Source organism: Talpa europaea (assembly GCF_964194135.1).
Source record: "Talpa europaea genome assembly, chromosome: 1".
Taxonomy (NCBI): Eukaryota; Metazoa; Chordata; class Mammalia; order Eulipotyphla; family Talpidae; genus Talpa; species Talpa europaea.
Window position 1 is genome coordinate 23,399,663 of NC_140073.1, and position 16,417 is coordinate 23,416,079.

Consider the following 16,417-nt stretch of genomic DNA (forward strand, 5'->3'; position numbering starts at 1 on the left):
CTATTATATAAAATGACAAGGTTGAAAATTTAGGAAATATTACTGATGAGTAAAAACAGAATCCGCTAACTTAAAAAGTAGATATATTTTCATTGTACAGTTATATAAAATACAAGAAAATAATTTAAATTAAAATAGTTAAAAATGAATCACTAGTTTTTTTTAGTAGGGGAATGTTAAATGTGCATGTTATTTAGTCTATATAAGCTCTTACTACCATCACTATTCATTTATATAAGTGGTATTAGTTAAAAGCAAATCAAGGCATTAAAGTCAAATAAGAGGGCCTCCCTGGTGGCACAAGGAGTTAAGACGCAACCTATGAAGCAATCCGCACACTGCAGCACGAGTTCGATCCCAGGCCAGGGAGCTGCCCCCATGGCACAGCACACCTGTCCTGCCTCGCCCGCTGCTCCCCTCAGCAGTGTATTTCAATCAATCTGCCTGTTCTGTTTCCCACTCTGTCTCTGGTGAATCCTCTCACCCCCTGCACCTCTGGCCTGTACCCCAGTTCTTATATGCATAAATAAATCTTTAAAAAAAAGTCAAATATGATAATTTTTTCTTGAGTATCGCACACTCACCTTTATGGCTAATTAAATATTTAATTTCACTGAATAGAATATTGATAAATGTTCATTTGTCATATAAAGCAAAGTTGCTATTCAAATAAAAAATTGTTTTAAGAGTATTGATTATAAGCAAAAATCATTAGCAATTCAAACTTTAGCAAATAATATTACTTCATCTAACTCTAAATCAATTAACATCATTGATCATAATCAAAACCGAAGAATCAAATAAACAAAAGATACAAGGTAGAGTGAATCAGATGTTCATAAAGGATTCCTGGACTAATGAATACTGGCTGTAGGAGAAGCAGTTCCATATACTGGATGCTAATTCGAAGCACAGTCAGTTTTCTGGAGAACTATGCCCTACCCTGCAAGGTACTACCACCTAGCTGGCATTGTGACTGTCTTCAAAGGCCATTCTCTTGTTCTGTTAAGGCAGAGCTGCCTTAGGATGTCAGGGAACTGCGAATTCCATGAGCCTGGGCCCACTGCACCTCATCTGTTGTCAAGGGAGCTACTTGATCAGAAGCAATACTGTGGATGATGTTAGGTTGACTAACAGATTGACTGTTAATTGATTGTTGACTGAACAATAACAGGTTGACTATTATTGACAGAATGAGTCACTGTAGGCACTATTACTAAAATCTTCCTTTGTTGCAGTGACCCTTGCTGTTTATATAGGGAACAAATATCTTCATATTACTGCCCATTCATATAGGTCTATCCACATACCTCTACTTTCCTTGTCATCGATTTTACAATCATGTTGCTTTCAAGCCCCTGAACATCTAGTCAAATCATTGTCCACAGCCCATGAACTGGTATATATTTTGCACATTTGAGCACTGCTTCTTCCAAGCAAAGTGAACAAGTATGGATAATGCTTGAAGTTCTGCTTACTCAGAGAGTTTCCCTTTATCATTTTTCTTTGGGGATTTCCCAGAAACGAGTAACAGTGCTGTCACTATCCACATTGGTTGGTGTCTGCATATTGTGCAGAACCATCTGTAAACCAGGCCTCAAACTTCTCTTCTTTTCTCAAAAGATTGTAGGCAACTCCTCATTGACCACAGTTACAGGCTGGGAGAGAGAAAGAAGGAGAGCAAGAGGGGGGTAGTTTCCTGACATGTATGCACAGATGACTACTCATCTGCATGCTAGAGGAAGAACTTATGCAGATTTCCAAAGTTCTCTTAATGTGCAGCTCTCTTCTTTCAGGAATTCTTTCCTGTAAATACTAGTTGCCTTGGTCTCCCTGAACTCCAAGTTCTGTCTTCGAAGGTCGTCTTAATCTAGGTTTCTTCTTCCTGCACTATGGTAGGGAAATTTTTTATGAAGTAAGCTTATAATAAGCTCATATTATACAAAGGTTTCTCCTTTGCATTTTATGACAGTTTTATTTAATAAGTGAAGTCTAACCCATCTGAAAGAATTGTCAGTTTTAGCTGCAGTATAATGACATATGCTTGAGTGTAGAAGTTTGTTTGCTGTTCAGTGTGTTATTGTAAATTAGTATTTATTTTGCCACAAATTCTATATAAATGACTTAGTCATTTGCCACTTTGCAGACCATGCATTGAATGAAAATATCCTATTTGAAAAAAAAAAAAAATCAAGACTTCTGTAAGTCAAAACTGTCCTCTCTAAGATGGAAAGTGTGCTTTGGTTTAAAAAAGATAAGAGTATATCCATCACATATTTTAGTGCTTCTTTTTATAAGATAATCATTTCTGGCTTTGCAAAATAATACTAATAAATGAATACTTCTAATTTCTGTAACTTCTAATTTATGCTTTTGGGGATATCTGATAATATTCTGCAGTTCTTTTTCTCTACTTAAATTATTACAGAGTTCTCTTATTATCATATCTATATTAATTTTATTTACTGTCAGTTTATAATAATTTATTAATTTTCTCTATCTGATATAAAGTTTAAGTTAAATAGTTCAAGAACATTACTTTAAAAATGAAACTATGTTCAACAAATGCATCTTATTTATTTACATATATAAACAATTTTCATGAAATATTCAAACTGCAATACTGAATTAGTATAGGCTCTACCTGTAAAATGTCAGCAGGGTCTTCTTTTGCAGATGCAACCAACAAAGTATGACCATTGATGACTCCTTCTGCCAGGAAATACTTGAAGAGCAAAGGTGAATAAATATTGTATTTATCCTCTTCTGTAAAAAAGAAAAAGATACAGCTAGTATTCTACCATGTACCAAGCATACTCAGATGCAAAAATGCTGGTTGATTTATCATTAATGAAGAGTGACAATAAACAATTAAACTAGATGGTGGAGTTCCTCTTTTTCTTCCTATCTTTCTAAATAAGTGAGGGTTTTGAGTTTTTTCTTACCTGAATACAATTCCTAGTAATCTTATATATACCCATAGTTTAAATTGCTTTTGCTAGTACTCAGGACCTTTGCATAAATTATTTTACCTTTTTGGCTAGGCAGTTTCCTCAAATCATACCAGACCCAATTAGATAACCCCATCTTTGAGAACTTTACCTCAAGGCTGGGTGAAATAATCATTGTGCTCTGGGGCATCCTGTTAATTCTACAGTGGTATTTAATTCTTGAAGATTTTCATGGCAGAGAATGCATCTTATTGCTAAAAATGCATCTCATTGTCATTAGTATTAAGCTCATATATACTTAGTAAATATTTACAGAATTAATTAAAGGAAAACAAATAAAAATCTATTTAGTCTTATAATTGAGTCAGATCTACTGTTTGGCTGAAAACTCCTTTTTTCCTCTCTGTCTCCCATACTCAGAAACACACACACACACACACACAAACAGACCCTTATAGTAGCTATGACCTTATTCTCTCAAAAGTTGTATGTAGAGGATAAACTAATAGGAGGAAGATTATCTAATTAGAGACTAGCAAAAATCCCCAAAAAACCTAGTCTCTCAAGATAAAAATTATACCAATTTTGTGAAACAAATTTTGAGGTTATACAATAAGTATCTAATTAATCTATTTAGTGCATCCCCATAACATTGGGCAAACAAAAATGATAATGATGTGACAGAACTGCCAAAAAGCAAATGTACTTTTGGCCTGAATTAATAGTCTAATTCCTAGGTTGAGAGAGATGATTGTCCTGTTCTATTCTATAGTAGTTGACCAGACTGACGATAATTTATTTCATTTGGAGATTTACAAAAACTAAGGCATATTCAAAATGTAATAACCAGGAAGGTGAAGGGATTTGAAAGCATGTGACATGAGAAATGAGCTATTTAGCTTGAAGAAAAAGAGACCAAAGGAATGCAAGAGAGCTCCTTCAAATATTTGATGGGCTGCCATATAGAAATGGAATTACACTGTTTATTAAACTCCCAAGGTATAGGATAAAGCCGGATGAATAGAATACAACAGGATTACCAATTGCTGCTTGATATCAAAGTTCAAATGAGCTGTCCCTTTGATTGCACTGAGACTGCTCTCAGAGTTACCATTTTCTTAGACACCTTAAAAACCTTATTTTTTTTAGACAGACTTTCAAATCATTCATCCAATCATGGATACATTTATTCATTGTGCCCCTACAGAGCTCCTATTGTTACAGATCTTATGACTCTACTGAGTAAGATTCATGATCAGGTATTTTCAATAAATTATAACAAGTGCCAATAATAAGAAAAATAAAAAAGACTATAAAAATACATAGGAGGAATAAGGGGAAGGAAATCAGCAATTAGGGTAGACTTTCTGGAAGAGATACCTAAATGGAGAACTAAAGGATGAGTTAGGAAAAAAAGAAGAATCAAGAAAAAAGTAAAAGCCTGAAGAGGGTGAGAGAATGGTACTTTGAAGGAGTTAAAGATTTAGGGTGAGGGCCTCCCTGGTGGCGCAGTGGGTTGAGGGCAGCACTGTGGAGCTGTCCGCAGCTTCTGCAGTGTCGGTTCGATTCCCAGCTGGCCAGGGAGATTCCCACATGGCATGGCAGACCTCTCCTGCCTTGCCCATTGCTCCCCTCAGGAGTGTCTTCAGTCATCTCTCTGTTCTGCTCCTGCTCTGTCTCTGGTGAATTCTCTCACCCTTCCGTGCGTCGGGCCTATACCCCAGCTCTTGTATAAATAAATAAAATCTTTAAAACAAAAAAGATTTAGGGTGGTAACTCCAAAGCTTAAAGAAGGAGGTTAGAGAATGAGATAAGGCTAAAGTGAATCAGGAATGGCAGGTAATTAAAGGCCTTATAGTCCAAGTTATCATGATCCTTATGCTAAGGTTAGTAGGGAGCACAGCAAGGTCTTAAGCCAGGATATATAACAATCATATTTTCATATCAGAAAGTTCCTGCTGGCTCTGGTAATGAAAATGGACTGAAGCAAGGGAATACTGGAAACAACTTAAGAATCTTTTATAATAATTTGAGTAGTAGAGGGAAAAATTTACAAATACTTAAAATGTTAAAAACCTTCAGGAGTTAGAATGGCCTGTGATGTAGGATTATTGATACTTTGGTGGTGGACATGGGCAGGGTCGTGGGTAACATACATTTGAAGAGGTCTGAATTTATACTCCTAAAATACATATGGTGTTGTAAAACAACATTATCTCAATTAAAACAAAATGAAACACTTTCAGGATTTCATGATTACTGAATGTGCAGAGGGTGAGAAATAAGGGCATTATTCAGGTTTCTGGTATGTGTCACTTGGTAGATTCAATGATGCAGGGATCATAGAAGAGGCACAGATTTAGTGGAATGGTGTAGAATTTGAAGATAAGGGAAGTTTATACCCTCTGATTAGCCCTAAATACTCTCCACTTTATAAGGGTTATTACCTAGACATTTTCTTCTGATATCCTCATATACACATTTGCTAGTACAGCATTCCATGTGAGTGCTTTTCTCCTCCATTTCTACCTATAATTTGATTTACACTTTTTTCATGCTACTTACATCTGAATAAACGCTCCCTCTTTATTGTATGTACTACTCAGTTATTCCATGTGCAACCAACTTTTGGTTTAAGTTCATAAAAGGTAAAAATCCAAGATTTATAATGCCTAACAGCACTGAACATTCATATTGTATGCACTTAAATGTTTCAAAACAAACATGAGGTGGCTTTACTAAAAAACACTGGCAAGTTTGTGCTAGCTCAGTTTTTTAACAAATTAAAACTACAATAAATCAACAAGAATGTAAAATATAATAATACAAAACAGGGATAGGTAAGCTTTTTTTTTTTTTTTAAAGAGTCAGGAAGTAAATATTTTACCCTTGTAAACCATATAGTCTGTGTTGTAATTACTCATTTCTACCCATGTAGTATAAAAGCAGCCACTGACAATGTATAAATGAGTAAGCATGGTTCTATTCCAATAAAATTTGATTTACAGGGGTAGACCGCCAATCAGCAGACTATAGTTTGCCAGTTCATGCATTGTAACAAAAGTTCTCAGAATTTATTACATGATGTAGAAGAAAAGTACAGCTTGGCAAATTCAAAAAGGTTTAAGAAAGTCACAAAAAATACTGTAATATCCAATGAGAGAATTGAGAGAACTTAGTTTTTGTTATTATATAGAATAATAACATAAAAAATACTAAGTATGGTTAATTCCAAGGTGATCCCCATGATTTCTGTCTCCTGGTAATTATGCTTTTATGTAATCTCCTCTTGTTCAGTGTGGACAGATCCTGTCAGTTGCTTCCTACCAGAAAAATATGGCAAAGGTGATAGGATGTTATTTCTGTTATATAAGACTGTAACATCTGTTTGGCTGAGGCATTCCCCCTTGCTGGTTTTGAAGAAGTAAGGAGCCTCTGACAGTCAGCAAGGAGCCAAATGCTGCATCTTGGAAACAGATCCTTCCTCACTCAAGCCTTCAGAGGAGAATGAATTCTGACTGATACTTGATTGTGGGCTTGAGCACCCAGTTAAGCTATGCCTGTACTCTGGACAAACAGATACTGTGAGATAATCAAAGTATGTTGCCCTTAAGATACTCTTAAGTTGTGTTAATATGGTTACAGAGGAATAGGGTACTAACACAAAGCGCATATAACTAGTCTAATAGTCTAACAGTGTGTCACTTAGCTTCTTCTAGAACAAAATTATAAATTAATGTAAGAGATTAATGTCACAGAGTTTATATTTTAATGTTTCCAAAATTTGACTTCTATTAAACTTTTTTTGATGTTCAATATCTCTATAAATAGATCAAGACTTTTTATTTTAAAAGAAGCTAAATATTTTTGTCATCCTTTCATTTTTGATATTTTTAAGCTATTCCAAATTTACCTATTTACAACACTGGTAGGAAGCATTAAAAATATAAAACATTTCAAAGTCTATACTGATACTAAAGTATGAAACATATTTTAAGGAAAGTCTAATTGCAATTTTCAAAGTAAATGCAGGAGTCCCTCAGAAATGGCCTTTTATGCATTCATATATACTTATTATATTGTATTCAGAAGGTCTGAAGCAGACTCATCCTAGGTTTTCTGGTAGTATCACTATGTCTAGTTTCTGTAGTTACACTGCTATTGAAAATAGATCCACTATTCTGGAAGCCCACACTCATGTACACACATACACACTTATCCACACAATTGACTTGGTAAATGAGTAATATATTTCAAGAGAGTGGCTAAAAAGTTAGCAATTAATAATAATAAAAATTATTAATAATTTTTAGGCTTTCATTTTCTCTTACTTCTAGAATTAAAAAAAATCTTTGAAAGATGAGTAATATGGTAATGCCCTAAGTTCTGAACAATTGAACTTCTACCTTCATATTTAGTTTGTATTTAAAACTATTCATCCATTTCCTAAACTAATCTAATCTTTCAAAGAAGTGTAAAGATGCTTCCAATTTTTGCCATTCTAAAGAAAACAAGTTAATAAATGATAAAACTATGTTTACCTAATCATGTGTACTATTAAAAATCTTATACACTTTGAAGAAGTTGATTGTAGGGCATAAATAATACTGAAAAGAATCAAAATGTTAGGGTTAAATAAAGATCAGACTATAAAAATAAGGTCTTTGCTTAACATCTGTTATTTTATCTAATTTTTAATTGAACAGTTATTGAATACATCGTATAATACATAGGTGAACTGACAAAGAGCACAGACTTTGTAGTGTTTTAGTTATTTTTGAGCTTTTTCTTATTTATCATTATTAAAAAAATAGCTTGATCACCAAGTTCATTAAGCTTATATTATGTTTACATATCTGCGGACAATACTGCAGGGATCTGCTGCTACCCAAAGGGGATACCTCTCCCTCTAGCTTCCAATAACATGGACCTCAACTTTTCACCTTTACTGACTATATCCTCAAAATACAGATACCTAAGGACAATTTGTTTATGGCAATTTGTATTTTCTTTAACATTGTCCTCAAAAATCTTTCAGCTTTTATTCACTACCTGATTCCAAAGCTACTCCCTTATTTTTCAGTTTTTATTATGGAAACATTCACTTCTAAGATACCAAAATTGGTGATGAGATCAATTGTCAATGTTTGCAAAAGACAATTGCCTACTTTGAAAATTCAAGTGCATCTTTAAACTATTCAAAGGTTATTGGTTGTAAGAACAATGCACAAAGGTCAATACCAGATCCTTGTACTAGTTATAAACAATGAGCGAATATAATAAAAATAAACACATTTATTATGGTATTAACTTATTATAGTATCATTATTTGTTCCATATGTCTCCTATATGGAAGAAAATTTCCTTAAAAGGAGAGATATCTAATTTCTATTTATAATCCCAATACCTAGTACAAACCTGAGTGTTCAGTAAACATTTATTGAATATGAATTATCAACCATCACTGGATTTTTAGTATCATTTACATATATTTCCCCTGGAGAAAATAATTAAAATCACCTGCAATTTCTTTTTTTTGAAAAGATTTATTTATTTATTTATACAAGCACTGGGTACAGTCAGGAGCGCAGGAGAGTGAGAGAATTCACCAGAGCCAGAGTAGGGAGCAGAGCAGGCAGAAGGACCGAAGTACACTGCTGAAGGGAGCAGTGGGCGGCAGGAGAGGTCTGTGTGCCACGTGGGACCCTCCTCTGGTGGCCGGGGAGCAGCTGGGGATCAAACCGGCAACGCAGAGGCTGCGGGCAGCTTTGCAACCCAGCGCTCAACCGCTGCACCACCAGCGAGGCCCCACACCTGCATATTTTTAACACCATTTTAATAACTTTCCAAATTTATTATCATCAAAGAGCAAAGTCCCAGGTTCAAATGATGAAATTTCACTTTTTACTTGTTTGGACTGGAAAAGTTAAAAATGTTTAATACTATACAATGTTGTCAAGGGTGAGGATAAACTGGTGTTCCCAAAGCTGTTGAAGTGTAAGAGGGTATAACTTCCTGGGAGAACAATCTTATAATATGTAACACAATTTGAATATTTTATATGTTATATAATTTACATAAGTTGTCTCAATCAGTTGAGTCTATTTTTGGAATTTATTCTACATATATTTTATATATGTAGGCAAGCTTATATATAAGATTATTCACAATGGTATTGTTAGTAACAGAAAAAAACAGACTTAAATTTATCAGTAGATAACTATTTAAATAAGAAGAATGTACATGTACTGAACTCTTAGATATATTAAATGAAAAAAAACAACATTCTGAATACTCCCATGCTTATTATTTATATAGAAATATAAATTGTGTATTGAGACTAGGGAACTGAAATTACAACCTAATTTTCTCTAAGTATCATTTGTATTTTATGTATTTATTTATTTATGGTAAAACAAGGAATTAGTTTTTCAATAAAATTTTTCACTATTTACTAAAAGAAAAAAAAATTAAAGCAACTGGTATCACCACTTCTAGAATGATTATGTCTCCAAAATAATTAAACAATACTTTAAACACTGATGGGTGCACAAATATTTTATAAAATGGATTTGACTTAACTGTTTATTAAAAGTTGTCTATTATCCAGAGACTTGGACACTAAAACCTAGGCAAATGTCCAGAAAATTATATTGTAGCAATCAAAGTAAATGACTGGTAAGAAATTGGCAGATATGTTGTAGCTAAGAGCCATATGGAAACTAATTATTGGGTTCAGATATGGTGACTGGACACACGTCCAAAATAAATTGTATAATTTTAAAAAACAAATGTACCACATTTTCGTAGTAGTAAACTGTAACTATACAAAGCAACACTTTCCAAAGATTGCAAATTTGGAAATCTTAGTAGTCTCTCTATATCCTTATACTAATTGAAAGAAAAAAAATTATGACTGGAAGAGAGAAATGCTGATAGTGTAAATTAAGAATTTTCAGAGCAACAAGCTTATTTAAAAAAAAAAAAAACAAAAAACACCCACAGGCTTTTCAGTTATGCCAGATATCAAATTCTAATTCTTTCACTAATCTCTCAGAGCCTCATTTTCCATTGTATAAAGTGGGGTATAACATGCCTTACCTGTAATATCTTACAAAATTGCTGTATTAAGTGAAAAAAGACATAAAGCACTTAGCACAATGCATGGCCCATAGTAAGAGTTAAGTAAAATGCACTATATCACCACCACCACCACCACCACCATCACCTTTCATGTATCTGCAATATTTACAATGGACTTATCAATATACAAACTTCTTCACACTAATCATTGTAATAGCTCCGCTCTAAAGACTGAGATTCTTCAGGGCCTCCCTGGTGGCGCAAGGGGTTAAGTCTCAGCCCTATTATGCTATCTGCAGCCACTGTAGCATGAATTTGAGCCCCAGCCAGGGAGCTGACCCAACAGGTGCAGCAGACCTCTCCTATCTTGCTCACTGCTCCCCTCAACAGCATATTTCAGTAGATCTGCTTGTTCATCTCCCCACTCTGTCTCTGGTGAATCCTCTCACCCCCTGCACCTCTGGCCTGTACTCCAGTTCTTGTATGCATAAATAAATAAATAAATAATTCTTAAAAAAAAATACTTAGACTCTTCAAACTCAACTGAGTCTTTAAAAAGATGGGACACTATGTATTGGAACATTTATAAATTATAAAAGCTAAATTTTTAGATATATTTACCCATTTAATTTCAATTTCAGATCAATATTAACAGAACTTAAAGCAATCCTCTCCAATTTAGATTAACTCTCAAAGAGACTTAATTTTTGATTTCATAATAGGCAAACCCATGAAATCACTGTGCCCAACAGAAAACTGGATCACAAAGAGCAAAGTGTGCATGTTATACTAACCAATTAGAAGAACTGTTCCAACAGCTAAACCTCCACCTGGAAATGAAACGAAACCAAGAAGAAAATTAATTTACCTTTTCACACGCTTTAGCATAAAGTTAGGTTTTATCAAGGACAGGTACTTCAATAACTTTAAAATTGCAGTTGAGAACAACATTTTAATTACCTTTGCAATACTTTGCTTAAGGTGCTATTATGAAATAATTATATATTATATGTAATTACATACTACACATTACAATTACTTTCATAATATACTGTACTATCCTTTTTCCTGTGATAGGATCATGAACCATTCAATATAACTGGTTAAGCATTCCAATAATGTTATATTTAGCCCTTGTTAATAAATTAACTCAGTAACAGAGACCTAAATGTGCACAGCAACTTAGTACTACAGAAGTACAACATAGGAATAAAAAGTTATTATAATAGAAATTCAACTTAACATTTGTCCTCAAATTTTATGTCTTATAGAAAAACACGGGTAATTATAACAAATTCTTTTTTTCATAAATAATAAACACAAAGTCTGGATATGGTGTTAAGTATATTTAGAACTTAAAAATGAATATTTTTGTGATTACAAACAATAAAAGCACAATCACAAAAACATTTTCAATATTACTAGAAAACATTCTCTAAAATATATGAATCAGGGTAATATGATCATAAACATTTAATTCAAAGTTATTTATTAAAATCATTTTAAAATTGAGTTTTAGGAAACGAGAACCATACTAAAAAGAGATCTAACTACTGATATTTTGCTTGTAAAACATTCATAAAAATATTGCTATATGTAATCAGTGTTGCACACATTAAATACACTTAATGTAAAATATGTATATTAGAGTGAAATGTGTTTAAGGTATAATAGATTAAAAAAGAAATGACTTAGAATTGTTGGACAATTGATGATATTACTAGGGTTTGTGTGTCTAAGTACAAAACTAAAAGAAACATTTAGAATACCAATAAAGAAATTTCCCCCAAGAAACTTCCCCAAGTAAGTTTTGTAGTAGCAAATGTTATATAGAAAAAGTGAGTGTGAAAAAGTTCCTTTCACAGTGTTTATTTTTGCCTCAAAATAGCATAAATAACAATGCTCCCAAGATTTGAAATTTGGCAACATATGTGCATTATACAATGCAACATTTGGCAACTTCTCTTCATAAATACAATATTCTAAATTGTTAGAGAAGAAAACTTTATAAATTATAAGAGCTGGTACATTATATATTTAAGTAGATTTTTGTAGGACTAAATACATATTTTCATTCTACATATAGACTTACAATACAGCATTAAAGCATTTCATAACTAGACTATACAGGATGTCAAGAGATTAACATAAACTGAACAACATTTGATAACTACAATAAAGGATTAGAACAAAAAGATTTTGTCTGGTGCAACATTAAGCTAAATATTTCATTCCATAATTTGTGTAGATCATAGACCACTACCAACTTTTTGATTCATTTTGACTATTTAAAATCACACTTTCCAACACCTTACTTCCCTACTTTTTCTTATATGTAAAGAGACATCCACCTAATCATTTTGCATGTATTAAGGAGCTGAAAAATAATATAAGCACATAACAGATACTACAGTGCTTAGTTTAGAGCAGGTGCTACAAAAACTAGCTTTTTTCCTTGATCTTTTCTTATAAAGATTTAGACTTCTTGTCTAAACTGCCATAATATTCATTCATGCCTACTCATATTAGGTTTTTATGTAAAGTTTTCACTGTAATAGAACATTTAAAACAATTGTGAATATTATTCACAGTAGGTAGATGAGAATAGATGAAGGGATAGATTCCCATTTTAATAAAGTGATGCCTGGCTCAGATGCCTGGTCCAGAAAGTTATTCAGTTTAAGAGCTACACACTTACTATCCTCACAATTATTTTCTGATTAGGAAAAAATACATCATTAATTCGTAAGTTGTGATCAGAATAAGAATACCTCCTATTGGTGAACTAGTTAAACAAATCTTATACAAATCAGATTACAATAAGAAGATAGTTTTCTAGGAGTAATCTAAACACGTACTGTTCTTCATAATTTAGGAAACACCGTTCAATTTTGTAGATCTCATCAGTGTTATAATTCTTTTTTTAAAAAAATATTTATTTATTTATGCATACAAGAACTGGGGTACAGGCCAGAGGTGTGGGGGGTGAGAGGATTCACCAAAGACAGAGTGGGGAACAGCACAAGTGGATTGACTGAAATGCATAGCTGAGGGGAGCAGCAGGCGAGACAGGAGAGGTCTGCTACCTGGCCGGGATTGAATTTGTGCTTCAGTGGCTGAGGCTAGCTTCATAGGTTATGTCTTAACCCCTTGTGCCACCAGAGAGGCCCTCATCTGTGTTGTAATTCTAATGCTTGTAAAATTGAACATTACTTAAAACATGATAAATGGGACTTTTAAATGACTTTCATCAGTCAAATTAATAATCTGTTAGATTTGTATACAAAAGGCAGTTTTCTTTTTGTCTAAAGGGTCCTATTATATAAATTTGTTAGACTCAAATTTAGCTTGGCTTTAATAAAGGTTGGTCATTTTGAAATTTGGTCGCGGGGAATAAAATGAAGCCATTTTAACTATTTTAAAATCAAGTTTTTTCTTCAATATTTGACATGTACACACGTTTAATCACAAAGTTCCTCCATTTCTCCCAACTTGATTTTAATGTGACAAATCTTCAGCATTGCCCCAATATGATTAGATAATGTTTTAAAGATCTAAAGAAAATGATTAATGTTTAGTTAGCCTCTATGCCTTCCAAGTAATTCTACATCTATGTTTAAATTACAATGATGTCACAGTGGCAATGGTAAAATATCTCTGCATGCATTACTGTGACAAAACAATATTTGTGACACAGTAACCCTACAATGTATTTAGGCAACAATCACAAATTCACAGTTGGCTTCCTTTTGCTATCATACTATCATTATATTTTGTCACAATATAGTATATTATACTTGCTAAAATCTTTGTCAAGTGACATTTGAGAACAATATAATCTGAATTGCTTATATTTGTGTGTATATATATATACACAATCCATATTTCACTTTGAAATAATGTTTTAATGAAAAACAAATGTAAAGAGCTATCTCCAGAGGGTGAAACATTATAGAATATCAAAACACAAAAAAATTTTTTTTAAGTCAACAGCAAGTCAAATACTTCTGGAAATATTTATTATTCCAATGTAGTTCACTATTATTATAACAACTTCTTCAATTGTTGTGCACTTTCAGAATTAACTGTACACATGCAAAATATAAAATTTCCAATCATCTTAGTGAACACTAACTTTTAATAGAAGCTTGTTTCAGCCAAATATTACATTCTCCAACCCCAAGGAAATTTGCAAAATTTTAAAAATCATAGTTCAAGTTGAGAGTTGTAGGAACACATAAAGTAGATGCACATATGGTGGATGGGCTACCTTTTGGTGGGTGCTTTAAGACATCATAAACTACTAGTCTTAAATGGCAGAACACTAAATTTGGAGACTAATATCTGGATTAGCCCAGACTGTCACTAATTTTGTGATTGTTTCTATCACTTAATTTCTGAGGTTTTTTTTTTTTTAGCTCAAATAACTCTGTCCTGTAAATTTCATAAACTCTTGTCCAGGTTTCTCCCTACACAATCAAGATTTTATTAAAAACCTACTCAATGCTAGGGACTGTGCTAGACACATTTTGTTATTTCAGTGAGGAACTGCAGATACAACAGAAATGTAGTATTTTGGGGAAGAATTTCAGGACCTAGTGAGTGAAGTTACATCTTTCCACTGAATAAAAAAAAAAGTTAAGGATTAGGAACAGATTTCAAGCTTTACCTTTGAACATAGAATGACACCACAAAAGGTTCACAAGGGAAAAAAGTGAGATAAATATTTGCCAACTAGATATTTTGAATCGTTTCTTTTTACAATACAATGAAATTTAGGAAGGCAAGAGGCTTGAAACAACTGAAAACAGTTACATTTACATGGAAATAACCAGATTTAGATAGAAATGAATCCAATTATGAAATAACACTAATTTTTTTGAAAATGTACAAAATTTAACTAACACATGTCACATATTATGAAAAAGTTACAAAATATAAACACAATGGTTTTAAGGAAGCAGCATTTTGACAGGAATTAATTTATAGGCTTTATTAACACAACAGCTCTATCCGACTAATCTAATCTGTCAAGTCCTTTCAACATAGTTATGAAACATGCATATTATCAGCAGATTTCTCCTGAAAAATTATAGCGATTTTATAAGAAAACCTAAGACCTGGACTTCTTTTTCTTGTTAAAAAATGTGAGTTATCTTTAAACATATTATTTGGAAAACAGCTCTGAGAAGCAAAATACATATAGAAAATTTAATAAAAACGTGTATGTGTGTATATACATTTAACGTAGATGGGTATGACAGTCAATCTCAATAACAGGCTTTAAACTACTTTGGATCCACATTAGCCTTTAACGTTCTTTTCTTAAAAGCCAACGTGATTTATTTAAAAATTCAGACCTAGATTTGAATAAGTCTGGTGTTGGTGAAGGGAAGTTACTTTTTTCAGCATTTTCCTAATGAAGCCAATTTTCTCAATGAAACCAAGTTTTGCAGGTTACTTCAAACCAGAAACTACCTGGGATTAGCAGAAGAGTGTACTCAGTGACCAGGAGGGGATCTTAGATGAAGGCTAAACCGTCTTCAAACATTACTGACTCCCCTTGACGAGGAAGGATTTCAGGGTAAAAGGAACTCAGAATGTAGAAAAAGTCTGGTGAGCAGGAACCAGAATAGAAAGTGGGAGCATCAACACAGGTTTGGTTAACAGCATTTACAAGTCTCCTTGCAACCGTTCCTCCCCATCATCTCTATCACACAGGACTGTGCTCTCCACATTTGCGGTTGCGGGGTCAAAGAGAGATGTGGGGTCAGGGTGTCTCCCCAGACAGGTCCCCTCCCTAAGTTTTCCCTCTGTTGAGCCCAGATCTCCATTCTGAACCGACCTAAGAGCTGGTCCAGGGCTGGCAGCCCAGTTGACACCAGCAGCTGTCCATTCCGCAACGACGGTCGTGTGCCCGCGATGGACACTAGCCGAGCACCGCCGCTGTCGGTACCGCTGGTTCTAGCATCCCTCCTTTGGAAACTGGTAACGTTGTTCTTTCTGGCTGGCGCCTCCACAGAGCCAGGGCCCCCGGAGCCGGTGCCGCAAGTCGCCGCGGCCGCCATCTTGACGCTTCCCGCGTTGACCCAATAGGAACTCTGGGAACTAAAGCAGCGGACCTGTCAGAGCCTGCCCCAAGCTCCCGCCTCCTTGCCACTGCCGGGGCGCTCTTAGCCAATGGGACTGAGACTTTTCTCCCGAGTCAGCCAATCACAAGGCGTAATGCTGAAAAGTGCTCTTACGTTAGGACAGCAGACTCTTCTACGGAGCCAGGTGAGAAAGGCCCACCTGAACGCTGGGTGAGGGTCCTCCGGGGTTCGTTAGGGCCAAAGGGGGGTTAATATCATTCACCTTCCCCTCGTTTTGAGTGCTTTCATGCA

The 16,417-nt window shown here is 34.1% G+C and overlaps 1 protein-coding gene across 1 annotated transcript in view; it reads right to left on the bottom strand.

Moving 5' to 3' along the window:
- The window catches only part of ELP4 (elongator acetyltransferase complex subunit 4), a gene marked incomplete at both ends in the record, with an annotated part of 187,764 nt that extends 171,662 nt beyond the window's left edge, over nucleotides 1-16,102 (bottom strand). Inside the window, 3 exon segments of the mRNA XM_084228749.1 lie at nucleotides 2,645-2,766; nucleotides 10,829-10,864; nucleotides 15,880-16,102. Coding sequence (XP_084084875.1) covers nucleotides 2,645-2,766; nucleotides 10,829-10,864; nucleotides 15,880-16,102 — 381 coding nt within the window.
- Nucleotides 16,103-16,417: the final 315 nt, after the last annotated feature.